The 13,923-nt window shown below is 41.1% G+C and overlaps 1 protein-coding gene across 2 annotated transcripts in view; it reads left to right on the forward strand.

Annotated features, from left to right (window-relative positions):
• The window catches only part of KIF13B (kinesin family member 13B), a 131,785-nt gene that overhangs the window by 111,938 nt on the left and 5,924 nt on the right, over positions 1 to 13,923 (forward strand). For both annotated transcript variants that reach the window (XM_009467372.2, XM_087774768.1), the window contains exons 38-39: positions 8,732 to 8,794; positions 10,344 to 11,364. In XM_009467372.2, the coding sequence (XP_009465647.1) occupies positions 8,732 to 8,794; positions 10,344 to 11,364 (1,084 nt within the window). The remainder of the gene's footprint in view (positions 1 to 8,731; positions 8,795 to 10,343; positions 11,365 to 13,923) is intronic.

Genomic DNA, 13,923 nt, shown 5'->3' on the forward strand with positions numbered 1-13,923 from the left:
CGTTCCCCCCAACCCCTCACCCCAGCTCATGTCACCTTTTAACATCTTTTGCTGTGTACTTCGGACAGTTGCTTTTTGTTCTCTTATCTATTCCACATGTCAGAGAAGCATTATATTTTTTTTTTTTTTTTGGATGCTGTGCTGCAAAACTCCACCTGCTCCAGATATGGCTACTGTGCTCTGAGCAGTAGCTAATGCGTGGTCAAACAGACTAAAAAACATCACTGTCTTTTAAAGAAAACAGAGGAAATACAGAATCCCATTATAAATAATATTTTCTCCTTTATTTGAGAGTCTGTAGTTTATTTATAAGGGAGTAGTCCTGTATAGTGTAAGTCTGGAAGATCTAAAAAACTGTTATGAAGATAAATCTGGAGCCAGATCTCACTTGTTAAAGTTTGTGGAAGTCCATTCTGTCCGTGCTTTGTTAACCGTCCGGCTCACTCTGCTGTCATCTTGTTCACACATCTGGAGTTCTGGGAGCACATCACCTGTTAACTTAGACCTTTCCATACCTAAAATCCTCAAGCAACTGTTTTTTGTGATAGGATCCAGACATTCTGTTCCGTTGTTTGCTACAACTAAACTTGCCATTATAAGAATGCCTGAGGATTACAGGAAGTTGTTTTGTCATTGTAGAAGTACAGTGAAATATTAAATAAATAAACAAACCAAAAATAAATACAATAACACTTAAATATTTTAAAAAGTAATGTACCACAGACCTAGCACAAATAAAAGTAAGACAGATTCAAAATATTTTTAGTTTAACTGTTGTTTTATTCTCTACAAAGTAATAAAAGGAGCAAATTTTACTCCCCAACCTTATCTAATTTAATGCTGTACATTTTCATGTTGCCTTTTGCTTACGACAGCCTTAGTGTTGAGACTGGAATCGTATAACCCTACTCATCTATGAAATTTAGAGAATTAAAATTAAGACAGTGGCTTTCTTAAAGGTATTTGGGTATCGAAAGATGCAAATAGGTGCTCTTTACAATTGCAGTGAGAGCCTTTCACAACTTCTTGAATTCTTACTGAATCAATGAGAGCTGAGATTACAAACGAGGCCTAATTTCCTGCCTCTATTCTAACCACCTGTTCCCACTCCTTCCTACTGTGCAAGATCAGCCTTGTATTATTTGTCTTGAAGTCAGTTTTTAAACTACAACGGCATCTGTTTAAAGAGTTTCTAATTTATATTATGGATTACTATGGAAACTCAAGTAATCAGATCATGATTGCAACAATTTTTAATAGGAGGGAAAATGCTATTTCTGCTTTGTTTAAAAAAAATAAAGATAAAAGCTAATAAACAAACAGGAGTGTGTGATGTTTTAATGCTAGGTTGCATAGGAGAGCAACCTAAGTTTTTCCATGACCGCTGGATCTGTATAATAAAATGAAATCTTAAAATTATTCGCTACTTTTAGTTTTGTAATAGAACAAGTCAATTGTATTGCAAGTTCGCCTCCCTGGTTTGAGAGGGTTATAGATATTCTTTGCAGCTCTATCAGTAAGGAAACAGAGCTGCTTCGTTCCCGTTAGCAATCACAGTGTATAGAAGAGAGCAAAAATTGAAGGAACAGCCACAGACTTAGCTACAGCCTCTGTGCGGCACAAAAAATAAACACGTGCTGTTGTAGCGAGGCTGGCTTTAAGTTCATAACTATCACGTCTCCTAATCTTTCTTGCTGTTTCTTTATAACGGCCTGATGATGCAAATGCGGGCAGAAGAGTTTAGCTGGTGGCGGTGATGAATGGCCGTTGTGTTCAGTGGATGCTGGGGCGGCTATGGGGGTCGGTGTTTGGCAATCAGCTTTACCACCTTGTCGCTAACCTGCCCGAGCGAGACAGCAAGCTAGTAATTCTCGCATAACTGTAGTAAACTATGCAATAGAGAGGACACAAAAATGATATTTCTGAGTCTCAGAAAATACAGAACAATGCATCTTAGTTCTGTGGAAGAATAAAACTTCGATACACAGTGGCAGGGGACATAAATGAATGTGTAAGGTGAGAGTAGGTGGTAAACTACAAAAAGCAGTCAGCCAAAAGTAGAAGCCAAAAGGATTTTTCAGCTGTAATTGCAAAGGAATCTGACCCCTAACTGGGAACTGATGGACTTCTGTTGCCGTAAACAGCAAATTGGGAGAGCTAGGTTCAGGAATAGAAATGACTAAAGGAATGCTTTACAAAGCAAATGGAAAGATTTAAATTATCCTTTCCTGGCTAAAAGCAAACGAGCAGGTATGTAATAACAGGTTTTTGAACATAAATACCAAAAAGCTAAGCGGATCAGTTTATTACTTTCTCCTGGTTCGTCAAACAACTATAGCGAAAGAGAATTTCCAAAGTTCTTGTCAAGCTCCCTTTTTCAGTGCATATCTGTTATATTATTTGAGAGTACTTCATTATCTAATGTCATTAAAACCCGTTTTTGGAAAAATGCTGGTGAACCATCTTGAACTAGTTGGCTGGCCCAGCTGTTGTATTAAATCTTCCATATGTTCTAGTGAAATTATCAGGGTTAGGTGGCTGTACATCTCTGCAGAACGCATCAGATCTGTTTTGTTGTGCCTTGTAAGCAGGGTCTTATGGCTAAGTTGATTTTAGTGCTTTTGCGCGTCATTTCCAAGCGAGCAGTACTTAACCTTTTTCCAAGTTTATAACTGAAGTGAAGTTCATCGTGACCAAGCAGCTCTCCGAGCGGAGAATCTCTGATTCTGTGTGGGTGAACAAAAGACGGAGTTCTGATCACTCCTCCTGAAAATACCCTTTTGCTTTTTTTTTATTTCAGCAGCTTTTTATTTCAGTCGTAGGCTGTTTCTTAGGCTGGCGTTAACCTTAAAGTAAGCGAGCACATACAGAAGTTATCTTAACAAAATGGTCTTTCCCAGTGCTGTTTTTGTTTATAGTCAGTGGTTGCCTGAGTTTCAAAAATGCAGAGACGTTCCAGTCAAGGTGGTGGCAGCTAACAAAATTGCTGTCTTTGACCTTCGGATGCAAGTTTAGTAACTAATCTGGAGAATAATGAACCGCAATTAATGAAATCTGCTCTCGTATTCAAGTGTGTTTCTCAGACAGCACATAAAATAATTGAAAGAACTTCCTGCTCTCTAATTAGTTAGATTGAATTAATTTGGCATAATAGGATTCTTTATGCAACTAGCAGAACGGCTTCCGATGAAGCTGTTTATGTACCTAAAAGATTGGTTTCTGATGAAGCTGTTTATATACTTTTAAGTTAGAAAATGCCTATTTTCTCCATTATCCGATGCCTTTAAATTAATTGCCAGTAGTCTGTAAATAAAAAAAGCCAACCTTTTTGGATTGCTGGAATTGCTTTTTATTTTCCTAGTCCATTCTTTAAAAAGCTTAGTACCGCAGTGTGCAAGATTTAAAGCCTTACCAAACCTTATTGCTGATGGGGAAAAGTTTAAAATACTTGTGTAAAATACGCAGGTGGATGGAGAATCAGAGTTTCATCTATCTGTGCTTAATTATATTATGTACATGCTCTTGAAGCTTGTCTTTTTTATGAACATGCTGAGGCTTTCATAGTGTGCACCAAGCAGAATTACTGTTCGTTACCTTATGACCCTGTTGATCTCCAGGAACTGCCCGGGTAATTACATTTTAGGGCATCATTGGGTGTTGACATTAAAAATGTACATATTAAATTTCAGTTTCTGTTTTTTTGACATTGCTGTGGCAGAAGCACGTTCCTCTGACCAGTGCGCATTTGGTAAGTGGATTTTGGTCACCTTCGTACTCGAGAACCTTGTTGGATGCTCAAATGTCTTTTTGTTAGCACATGGCTTAAATGAGAGGTCTTGAGTCACAGCTATGTTAAAAAAAATAATGAACTATTTGAATTTCTATACGCTAATGTAATTCTTTTTTGTTTTGTGGTATAGAAAAGCAGACACAGGACACAGGGAGAGGGCAGCGCTCAATTTTTTCTCTTTCACCTTCTGATGCAGACGTAGTAATTAATCTTAAAAAATAATGAAATGCAGTTAATGAAAAGCTATCTAAACAGACAAAAGCCTTTTTCTGGCAGTGCATTAAAAAATAAGAGCTTCATGGCCGTGCATGGTGCATAGCATAATTGCTAGAACTGACATTCCTTAATCGAATGTAAATAATGTAGCCTCAGAGAACCTTCTTTAAAATCTCGAAGGCTTTTTTCAGAGTTTCAAATAAAGAATCGTTTGGATGCTATAATTGGCATAGCTCAACAGCTCCTCGGTGGCCAGCCGAGCTCATGTGTGTCTAGTTCTTGTGACTGGGTTGTTAGTGTTTTGATTTCTTTCTGAGTTCAGTTTTTGCTATCATCCTCATACAAATAGTTTTTAATGAGAATGAGTATGGAAAACCGGCTTTTAAAGTTCTTAGAGCAAACCACTGAAACTTCTTTATGAACTAACTTGGAAATGGTTATGAATTACCCTTTTAATCTGCCTGGACCTAGGAATGAAGTAATTTAACTGCATAGAAAACGGTATGGTTAATTTTGCATAAAGTATATCAGAAATGTGGAATTCAGAAGTATGATTACAGGCTGAAATGTTCCACACATGGGAGGTGGAATAAGAGGGTTTTGTTTGGGTTAGTGTTTAAACGCACAGTGTCCTTAGAGAAGAAAACAAACACACACCAAAAGAAAACAACAAACAAACTTGGACTGGGTTTCAGATCTCCTTTTGGAATGCAGGGGATTTTATATTTGAATGATTAATGACTTTTAAATGATTTTAAAATTGAGGACAGAGAAGTAATATTGTTGGGGGGGGGACCTTTTCAAAATAGGGGACCTTTTGCTAAAATGGGTTCAACTTTTTTGGGTGTGTACTAGGGGATTCAGAATTCTTACTGCGTTGCTCTGTATGTCTTGTGGAAGTATTTTATCCCGAGTGCTCAAAACTGATTTAAATCTACATTTAATGAAACAACTGTTCTGCCCTGCTGCAGAAGTTTCCAATAGCTGCTTTTAAATGGTGATGTGAACGTAACGCTGTCGGGGTGACAGTCCTTGAGCTCAGCCACTCCTCTCTGCGGATGGTGAAGCACAGACAAGAGCCGTGGAAGTTTTCTGATGATGCCCTTTTAGGATTGCATCAGCTGTAACCTTGGCTAGACCGTTTCTGGAGCTTGGAGGATAATTCTTGTACACGCTGGCCCAGTCTGTTCCGTTAACTGCCACTGAACTTTCTGCCTGTTGGGTGTTAACATTGAAGGATTTTCATCCAGTGACATGAAGTCAAAAGGCTTTTCACTGAAGTCATCAGTCACCATTGTCAGAGGCATTTTACAAAATGTTTAATGACATTGAAATACCAAATGGGTTTTTCTGAGCTCATTGAAGACGTTGCCGTTATATATATGTAATATATGGGATGAAAGCGAGTTAATTTAGGATTAATTTTGGTGCCTCTATAAGTGGGGTGAGATACACATTGGCTTTTCCTATTCAAGCTCACCAACGTACCAGGTTCGTCTCCAGATTAATCACTAGTAGCAACGTGGCTTTTGGGCGCCTCCAAGTATGTGCAAACTGACCTCCCATCTGACCAGAAAATACCCGCTCTTAGAAATCCTTATAAACTCACTGCACAGCGCAGCAGCTCTTAAGAAAAATACACTTTTTGTTCTACAAAGATTCAAAGATGCTTTAAAGTGAATTGCTTTCATGTTCTCTCTTACTCCATATTTTGTCAGCTCAGTTGAAGAAGTTGTGCCAAAAATTATCACTGTAAAAGGGTCATGTTTTGCCATTGGGTAAATATATACGTCTAGTTTAGCAGTCGCTATCTACAAAAGTTTAATGTCAGAATTTGGCTCTCGATTCAGAACTATTTTTCATCCAGTAAATTCTTCACAGATAGTCAAACACATTGTTTTCGGTATCCCCCCAAGTAACTTGACTCCGTTTCATAGCAAAGATTTGTTTTAGTACCCTGGCTACCCCAGTGAGGGTGTTTCTGCCCATCTGTTTCTTGTCAACACCAAAGTTGGGCAAGTGCCACTTCTCATAATTGCTTTTTTCTCCATGTTTTTCTAAACATTGCTTGGCAAAGTTATTGTAGTTTTGAGATTTGTCATCCTTTCAGGAGGAGAACTTGATGAGGAATGATTAAAGTGTAACGGTTTTATTTCTTTTGCTGTTTGATATCAACTGGATTTTTAGATTTCATGGATTTACATGCGGTAAGACTGAAGGTTTTTGAGAGAGAAAAAAACCCCAAACACTTTCCTCTGTTTATTTGTTTTAAAGGGAGAAAAGGAAATCAAAGGAGCTGAGAAATACCTTTAAATACTTTTTCTTATTCCAATTCTGAGTGCTTATCTCTGGATAATAATGCACCTCAGAGCGCTTCCCAGAGATGGCACCTATACTGGGAGAAAATGGGGCAAGAAGATCAAGTTGTGTTACGGTGCCAGCGTGAGCAGCCCGGAGCTGCCTTTAGCTCCTGATACAAGGTCTGCTCAAAAGGGCTGTTTCCCCTGCTGTATCACATCATGAACAGTAGCCTGGAAGCAACAAGGGCAGTGTTTTTCCTTCGCACAACCTCTCTGCGATGCCAAAATGCAGTGCTTTTAGCATTGGAGCATGGAGATATTTAACTAGGATAATTTGAATTCAAGAGTCTTGGCTTCTCACTGAGGTTCAGCTGCACCTCTGCAAAAGGTTTAAAGTGCTATGTAAGTGCCTGCCTAGGGATTAGCCCTAATGCCTTGTGAGTGCAGATATTTTTTTCATTAAAATGTGATATTTAATAGCTTGGCTTTGCACTCCCAAGATGGACCAACCCGTGGTTCAAAGATGGTTGAAGAGGAGAGAATAAGTGTTCTGCCAAATACTCTGCTCCCTTTAACACCACGATAAGCCTCTATTAAAGCTTAAATTTGCAGGGTTTTCTCATAAGAAAGTTAATCCCTCTCCTCTCTAGTCTTTGTTTGAGTCAAACACTTGACTGTTAGGACAATTAAGTTATCCTTGCATGTCTGAGTTAATACTTAGGACGAGTCAGAGTACTCGCTGCACCTCGTTGCTCTAAGCTCTCTCTGGACTCGGTCACACGTCACTACTACAGTTGCTTTCAGGTTAATACTTTTGCCGTAGAAGATTGCCACTTTATTCCAAAGGAAGCTGGAGTTCTGGAGGACGAGGTGTCTGAAAACCACTGGATCATGAGCCCTAAAGCTCTGTTTATTTTTAGGCTTCGTTGATTTGTGCTGATTTGGGTCACCCTCTGCCTCCTGGAGTGCATGTCATAGTAAGGATCTCAAAATGCTAATACCTGAAGTAGAGCCGGTTTGCTCCGAACCCCACTTCACTGCTGTACTTTCAATTAGTAGGTTTAAAGACAAGCAAACCCTCTCTCTTCTGCTTGCTTTTATTGAACTGAGAGCTGGAGCTTTAATGTCTTTACAAAAAGTTATTTTGATCCACAGTGAAGCTATTGGGTTTTTTGTCTGTCTTTTGTCTTTTTATTTTTTACCTTGAACAACCATGTTTTTATTTAATGTCTGGCAATCTCTGTATAAATAATAGCTGTTCTTCTCCCCCATGTTTATTTCTTTTGGGAACAGGATTAGTCAAATTCCTGTTTTGCTGTACTTAGAAAGGATGCTAGGGAAGAGTACCTTACTCTTCAGCTGGGAAGTTTCAGTTCTTTAGACAGATTGTCGAATTCTGGAAATAGCTGTCTCGGAGATGAGCACTGCCTGCGTATTTCTACAGAAGGAGTTCTCAAGTCCCTTGGAGAAAAAAGAAAAAAAAAGCAGACTGTTCCAAAATTGTATAATATGTCACCCTTAAAGAGCTCTTTCCCTGAAAGTATGAACCTGCCCTTGCAGTATGGTATTTAACTGTGCTAAAGGGAGGTGTTTCTACCTTTTTCTCCTCTCTCCTTTTCTTCATGCTTCCCTTTCCCAAGGTTCTCCATTGAACTGGTGGTCCCTTTCCCTCCTGTGTCAACAGTGCATGATGGCCCAAGTTGACAGCTTCGCCTAAGATTTGTAGTCAAGTGTCACAATTCGCCGTTATAGTCTTAGGAGCGTGGTTATTTCAAATCTTTAACATAAAAGCCTGAATACGGAGCAAATGAGGGACATTTATTGCCAATGCCTTCATATCAAGCCCCATGCTATAAAAGAGAAGATACCGTTGAAACACAGAAGTGGTTCTTCTGACGCAGGACGAGTATATTGTGATTAGCAAGTGGCACATGAAATCTTCGCTCTAGCAGGCAGTAGCGATGCCCTCTTTGAAAAGAGGCTGCAGAGATCTTGTTTCTGCCTTCCTTTTTGAGTTAAAGTGAACAATGCTAAAATCTAAACTGAATTAAGATACCGGAGATGGAGGAAGAGTTTTGGAGATGGACTGAAGCTGCGGATTTCACTAGCCAGACCAGCGCGACCTCATATCTCTTTGGCATCTGGTTGCTCAGTGCTGTGTCTTTACCTGAATGCATAAAAGAAAACTTTGTACCCTGTGAATTTGTACTTGTAGCTGCCTACGTGATAAAATTCAGGGATGCCTTGGTTAAGGTTTTTACCCCTTCAGAGTATGTGGTCAGAATGCAATAAAACAGCAATGCTCTGTCCTTTCGTGACAAAGGTTTGCGATTCCAAAATTTCAAGTGTAAGTTTTCATGTTTACCAGTTTGACGATATTTAATCCTTTAAGTGAACGATGCTCTGTGTTTTTTCATTCCTTCAGGCTGTCCCACGAATTATGGTTCAGTCTGCCAGTATTGATGCCAGCGCTCCAAGGATAAAACAGGTAAGCACATCCCAGGATGTGATGATACAATTTTCATATTCACATGCCTGGAAAGCAGAGGTGGCAAAAGCAACTGCTGGGATAGCTACTTAAAACCTATTGCACTTGTGCTGTTGCTTCACTGTGAGACGATTAAATGCAGGGGGTGTTGCTGTGTTTTCTTAGGTCCTGGTAAAATCTCCCCTCATATCACTGGTTACATTTTTATATTTGAAAGCCTGGTTAATCATGTGATTGCATTAGCAGTTAACTAGCTAAAATTTAGCTGTTTTGCTGCTTTAAAAGGCAAATTGCAAGGCTCTGACGCTTTCTATAAACAGAATGTGTCTGTTATTCTGAGTGTTGAGCTTCATTCTCAATTTTACATTTCAAGCCAATTCATGATATCGGCGTGAAAAAAAGGCTCTTGCTAAGCTGGAGAGCAAATAGACCCTATGATCTCCCACAGTTCGGCAGAACCTCAGTCTTATGAATAGCAAATCAGCTTTCTCCCACTGTGCTTTTATTGTCTTAGCAAAACGTGTGTTATCTGAACGCTTAAAAGGGAAGGCCCAAAGAAAGAGCAGAGCTCCAGGGTCCGTGTATACACTACCCTCTCCGTAGAAAAGCTAAAAATATGTCTTTAATCTGCAGGAATATTTCTAAAAACTTTTCTGTATTACATTTCACTTAGCAGTAGCAAGCTAGCCTTTGGTTCTGAAATTCCTGTAACTCAATCAAATCCCTCTTTCTTCAAATGCCGCTTACGTTTCCAGTGGAAGAGACACTTCAGAATAAGGTGAAAATCCTGTAGTTTGGGACACTTAACCACTAGATGGGATAAACCACAACATTTTGAACAGTAAACAAAAGCCTACACCTGAGAGTTAAGATAGGGTATGTACAAATCTGCTGTCCTCCAACCATGTTTTTTTCCCCTTCATATTAGCAGCCTCCTCCCTCCCTCCCAAAGAGATTTAGAGACATCCTAATCTTTTAGAGTACATGTGCTGGCAAAAGATATTGATCTATCAGATTTAGTAAACTTTACAGCCAAGAAATACATCACTAAAATGGGCTGTTAATCTCATGAGGTGCAGTTAATTTCATACTCTGAAAGTGTGTGGTGCTGGCGGCATTGAGGTGGGAATGGCATTTGGAAACGGGGACATAAATGACAGTTTAGTTGGAGAGGCATGATTTATCAGTCCTGAGAGTTAAGCCAAATAACAGAGAGACTTATAGATCATGGCTCTTTCACATTTCATATAAATCCTGCTATTCAAACACCAAATGACCATTCCTGTAATATAAATAATTTTTCAGTAAATATTGGGGAACGTATTTCTTTTAGTCGACACTTTTCTTATTAATGGAAGAAATGAGCTGACAATCCTACCAGGTTTGCAAAGCTCACTTCAGATCAGCTTGCATCTTTTGGAGATTGCAGCTACACAGGGATTTAGATAAGCTGGAGGCCTTAGTACTTCCCAGAGGCCTTGTATCTGTCCTTTTTGCCCACATATTTTGGATAACGGAGCTCCACAGTCACTGTCCTCCTCTGTTTCAGATGAACCAAGAGGAAGTAGGGAAACAGCCATTGGAAACGGCAGTGCAGACGTCTGAGGCGGACAAGAGCCCAGAAAAGACCCCCAAAGTGCCTTTGCAGCAGCCCACGGGAGACGCCCAGGCGCAGGACTCCCAGGAAGGACCTCCAAGTCCTCTGAGCGAAGCCTCCAGCGGGTACTTTTCTCACAGCGTCTCGACAGCCACACTCTCTGAAGCCCTTGCGGCGGGAAGTGATGCTGTAGCTCAGCCAGGGGGTCAAACGCCTGCAGTGAGTGACTTCCCAGCGCCTGCTGTGGCTCAGGTCTCTTCTGACACGCCAGGGCACTCGGACAGTTCTTCAGAAAGCTGTCTCAGTACTAAGAGAGACAGTCAACCCGCCTTCAGCCTTCAGAGCACCCACGCAAGACCTAAGGACAGCACTGAAGTGAATGGAAATGATGCTTTGAAATCAAAATTTTGCGCATCTCCTGTGACTCAAAGTGAGCAGGCAAGTGATGCCTCTGTAGCCGCTGATGCAAATACCTTTCTTTCTACCTCCACTCCAAAGAAGGAGTTGTTATCCAAACAATCAACAGAGTCAGCAGGACAAGCTAGGAAAAAAGAAATGGCTTCTGGGTCTTCAGAACTGGGGTTTCCCAAACCACAGATTCATCCTGACCAATTGTCCCAGCCGGGTGTTGCAGCCTCCCCCTTCAAAATCCAGAAAGTCAAGACATCAGAGCTGAAGTCCTTCACAAGCATACTGGGAACAGATCCCATGTATTCACTAAACACAGAAGAGCAGCAAGAAGGAGAAAAGAGCACGTCCGCTGCCCGTGGACTGAACCATAATGGATCAGAGATGGCAGAAGAAAAACTGGAGGTAACTTCTGACTCTGAAGATGCCAATGAAATTCCCGAGTGGCTGAAAGAGGGCGAATATGTCACAGTTGGCGCAAATAAGACGGGCACCGTTAGATATATTGGGCCCACAGACTTTCAAGAGGGAACATGGGTTGGTGTTGAACTGGATTTACCTTCAGGTAAAGTATGATCTAGACCGGGTGTAAAGCAGACAGCGTGTCAGAGTTTGCAGTGTTCATTTTAATGCTACTTCTTGATGAGGGAGGGTTCATTAGCCATTACTGGGTGCATTTTGAGAAGGGAAACATGAAAGATGGAAAGATCTACTGTAATCTTTTTCTGGTCTGCCTTTGTAAACCTGGTCTCGCTGACCTCTGACTGAATCGTGTCCCTTTTCAGTTATTTCATTGCCTTCTTACAGTGGAGGTAGGAATCAGAATTGCGTTTACAATGCAGCTTGGTAAGTATGTAGTTGCAGGAGTGTTGTGGTTTAACCCCAGTCAGCAACTGAGCACCACGCAGCGGGTGGGATGTAAAAAAAAAGTAAAACCCGTGGGCTGGGATAAAGAGGGTTTAATAGGACAGCAGAGGAAGAGGAAGTAATACTAATAATAATGATAAAAGAATATACAAAACAAATGGTGCACAATGCAATTGCTGACCACCAGCTGACCGATGCCCAGCCCGTCCCCAAGCAGCGATCGCTGTCCCCCAGCCAGTTCCCCCCAGTTTCTATACTGGGCGTGACGCCCTACGGTATGGCATAGCCCTTGGGCCAGTCCGGGTCAGCTGTCCTGGCTGTGCCCCCTCCCAGCTCCTTGTGCACCGGGCAGAGCAGGGGAAGCTGAAAAGTCCTTGACTTAGTATAAACACTGCTTAGCAACAACTAAAACATCAGTGTGCTATCAACATTATTCTCACCCGAAATCCAAAACACAGCACTATACCAGCTACTAGGAAGAAAATTAACTCTGTCCCAGCTGAAAGCAGGACAAGGAGATACGCCTTGTGTCCAGAGAGTTCTTTTCTGGGCTTCTGCTCTGAGGATAAGAGTGTCCAAAGCGCAACAGGAGTTGTGGGATTCAAATGAGCAAAGGAACATTTAGGCTAAGTAAGACGCAAAGTCTCCTAACAGGTTACCTAGTCTCTCACAAGCTATTTTAAAATAAGCTGTAAAATTACAGAAGACTATTTGTGTGTGCGTACCTATGTATATGAAAACCAGTAGGAAATAATCATACATTGACTGCCCAGACATACAGATGATTTAAGGTTTCTTTCAGCTTCTCATGTCATTCCTGTCTGACTCTTACCTGTAGAACTGTAGACTTTGCAGAATTTAGGCTCCAATACATACTTTTTTGGAAACTAGGGTGCTGTTCCTGGGGAGGCTGTATTTGTAGGTGCTGTTGTAGTATGATGCAGAAAAACAGCGACTTCAGCATAGGCCCTTTAAAGTGAGGGAGATGAAAGAAAGATGATGTCTGGCATTTGTTCTCTGCTGGAGCCCCAGGCTTCGTCACTCCTTTCCTCTGCAGGTTCACATCCACTTCTATGGCACTCGTTTTCTCCAAGAGCAGGCAGGATTGGGGGAAGGCAGGGCATGCTAGTGCAAAATTCAAGAGACAAGCGGTAGATACCTCTGCCTTTGATGGTAAGAGGGTTCAGTTTCCCAAGAGCACGTAAAGCTGCTTATTTAAATCCTTTTAACCAAGCTGTAGCATTCCAGGTCTGCAGCGCAGGCTCTGTTTGGTGAATCAGCACGTCCCAGGGAGTTGCCCATGCTCGTCTCTGCTGCACGCTTCCCTGGGACTGGAGCTGTTCGCCAGGATAAATACTGTGTCAAGGATCCAGAACTCCCATTAAATGAGCAGTTATCTTCCCTGCGCACAGTGTGCTCATAAAAGCTAAACTGGGAGGTGTGTTTTCAGCTGTTTTCAGAAAACTCTCTCGAGTTTGCCATCCTGGAAAGCAAACTGTAGCTCTCATCCCTTTGAATGTTGTAGACCCAATTCTCAGTCCTGAATTCATGCCTTATTTAAAAAAAAAAAAAAAAATATTTACTTACAGATTCATTTCAATTTTGGAAAGTCACCTTCCCTCCCTGTCTGGCTACTCTCGTCCACAGCGCTAATTCTGTTAAGCTGTTTGCACATACCCGGTAAGCATCAGCTTCGCTGTCCATGGAAGAGTTGAACGGCTACAAGATTTTTGGTCTGCTGAGGACCCAACTCTGATGTTACTGGATATTTTTTTTTTCCCTTCTGTTTCCACACGGATTAAGCCCCTGATTTGTCAGAGCATAACTGGCTTCTAGCACATCTGGAGCTTCACTTGGGAAATACGGTCACAAACTTGTGTCTTTGTCTCACTACAAACAGGGGTAGAAGTCCAAGTCCTCGGTCACGTGAGGGTGTATCGGACCCAATGCGGTAATGGTGGTAAAGAGAAGGAAACACCCGTAAAACAAAAGGGGTGACCTTATGTCATTTAAAGAGCTGTTGTGTCTTTTCGCATTCCCTTTACAGATGGGAGCAGTCTCTGTGCCGGTACCCAGAACAGTGATTGTGAGAATTTTAAATGATCTAAAGGGAGAAATAGAAAGATCTTAACAGCGTCAGCATAAAGAAATTATTCTTTCTCTTCTGCGGAAGTTTTATGACATGGAAACAGTAACTCTTCTCAACTTCAGTGTCTCATCAACTCAGAAAACCAAAGGCTCTTTTAAATGGTTTTTT

The sequence above is a fragment of the Nipponia nippon genome, unplaced genomic scaffold (assembly GCF_047370975.1).
Source record: "Nipponia nippon isolate SJK-2023a ecotype South Korea unplaced genomic scaffold, ASM4737097v1 scaffold_4, whole genome shotgun sequence".
NCBI classification, from domain to species: domain Eukaryota; kingdom Metazoa; phylum Chordata; class Aves; order Pelecaniformes; family Threskiornithidae; genus Nipponia; species Nipponia nippon.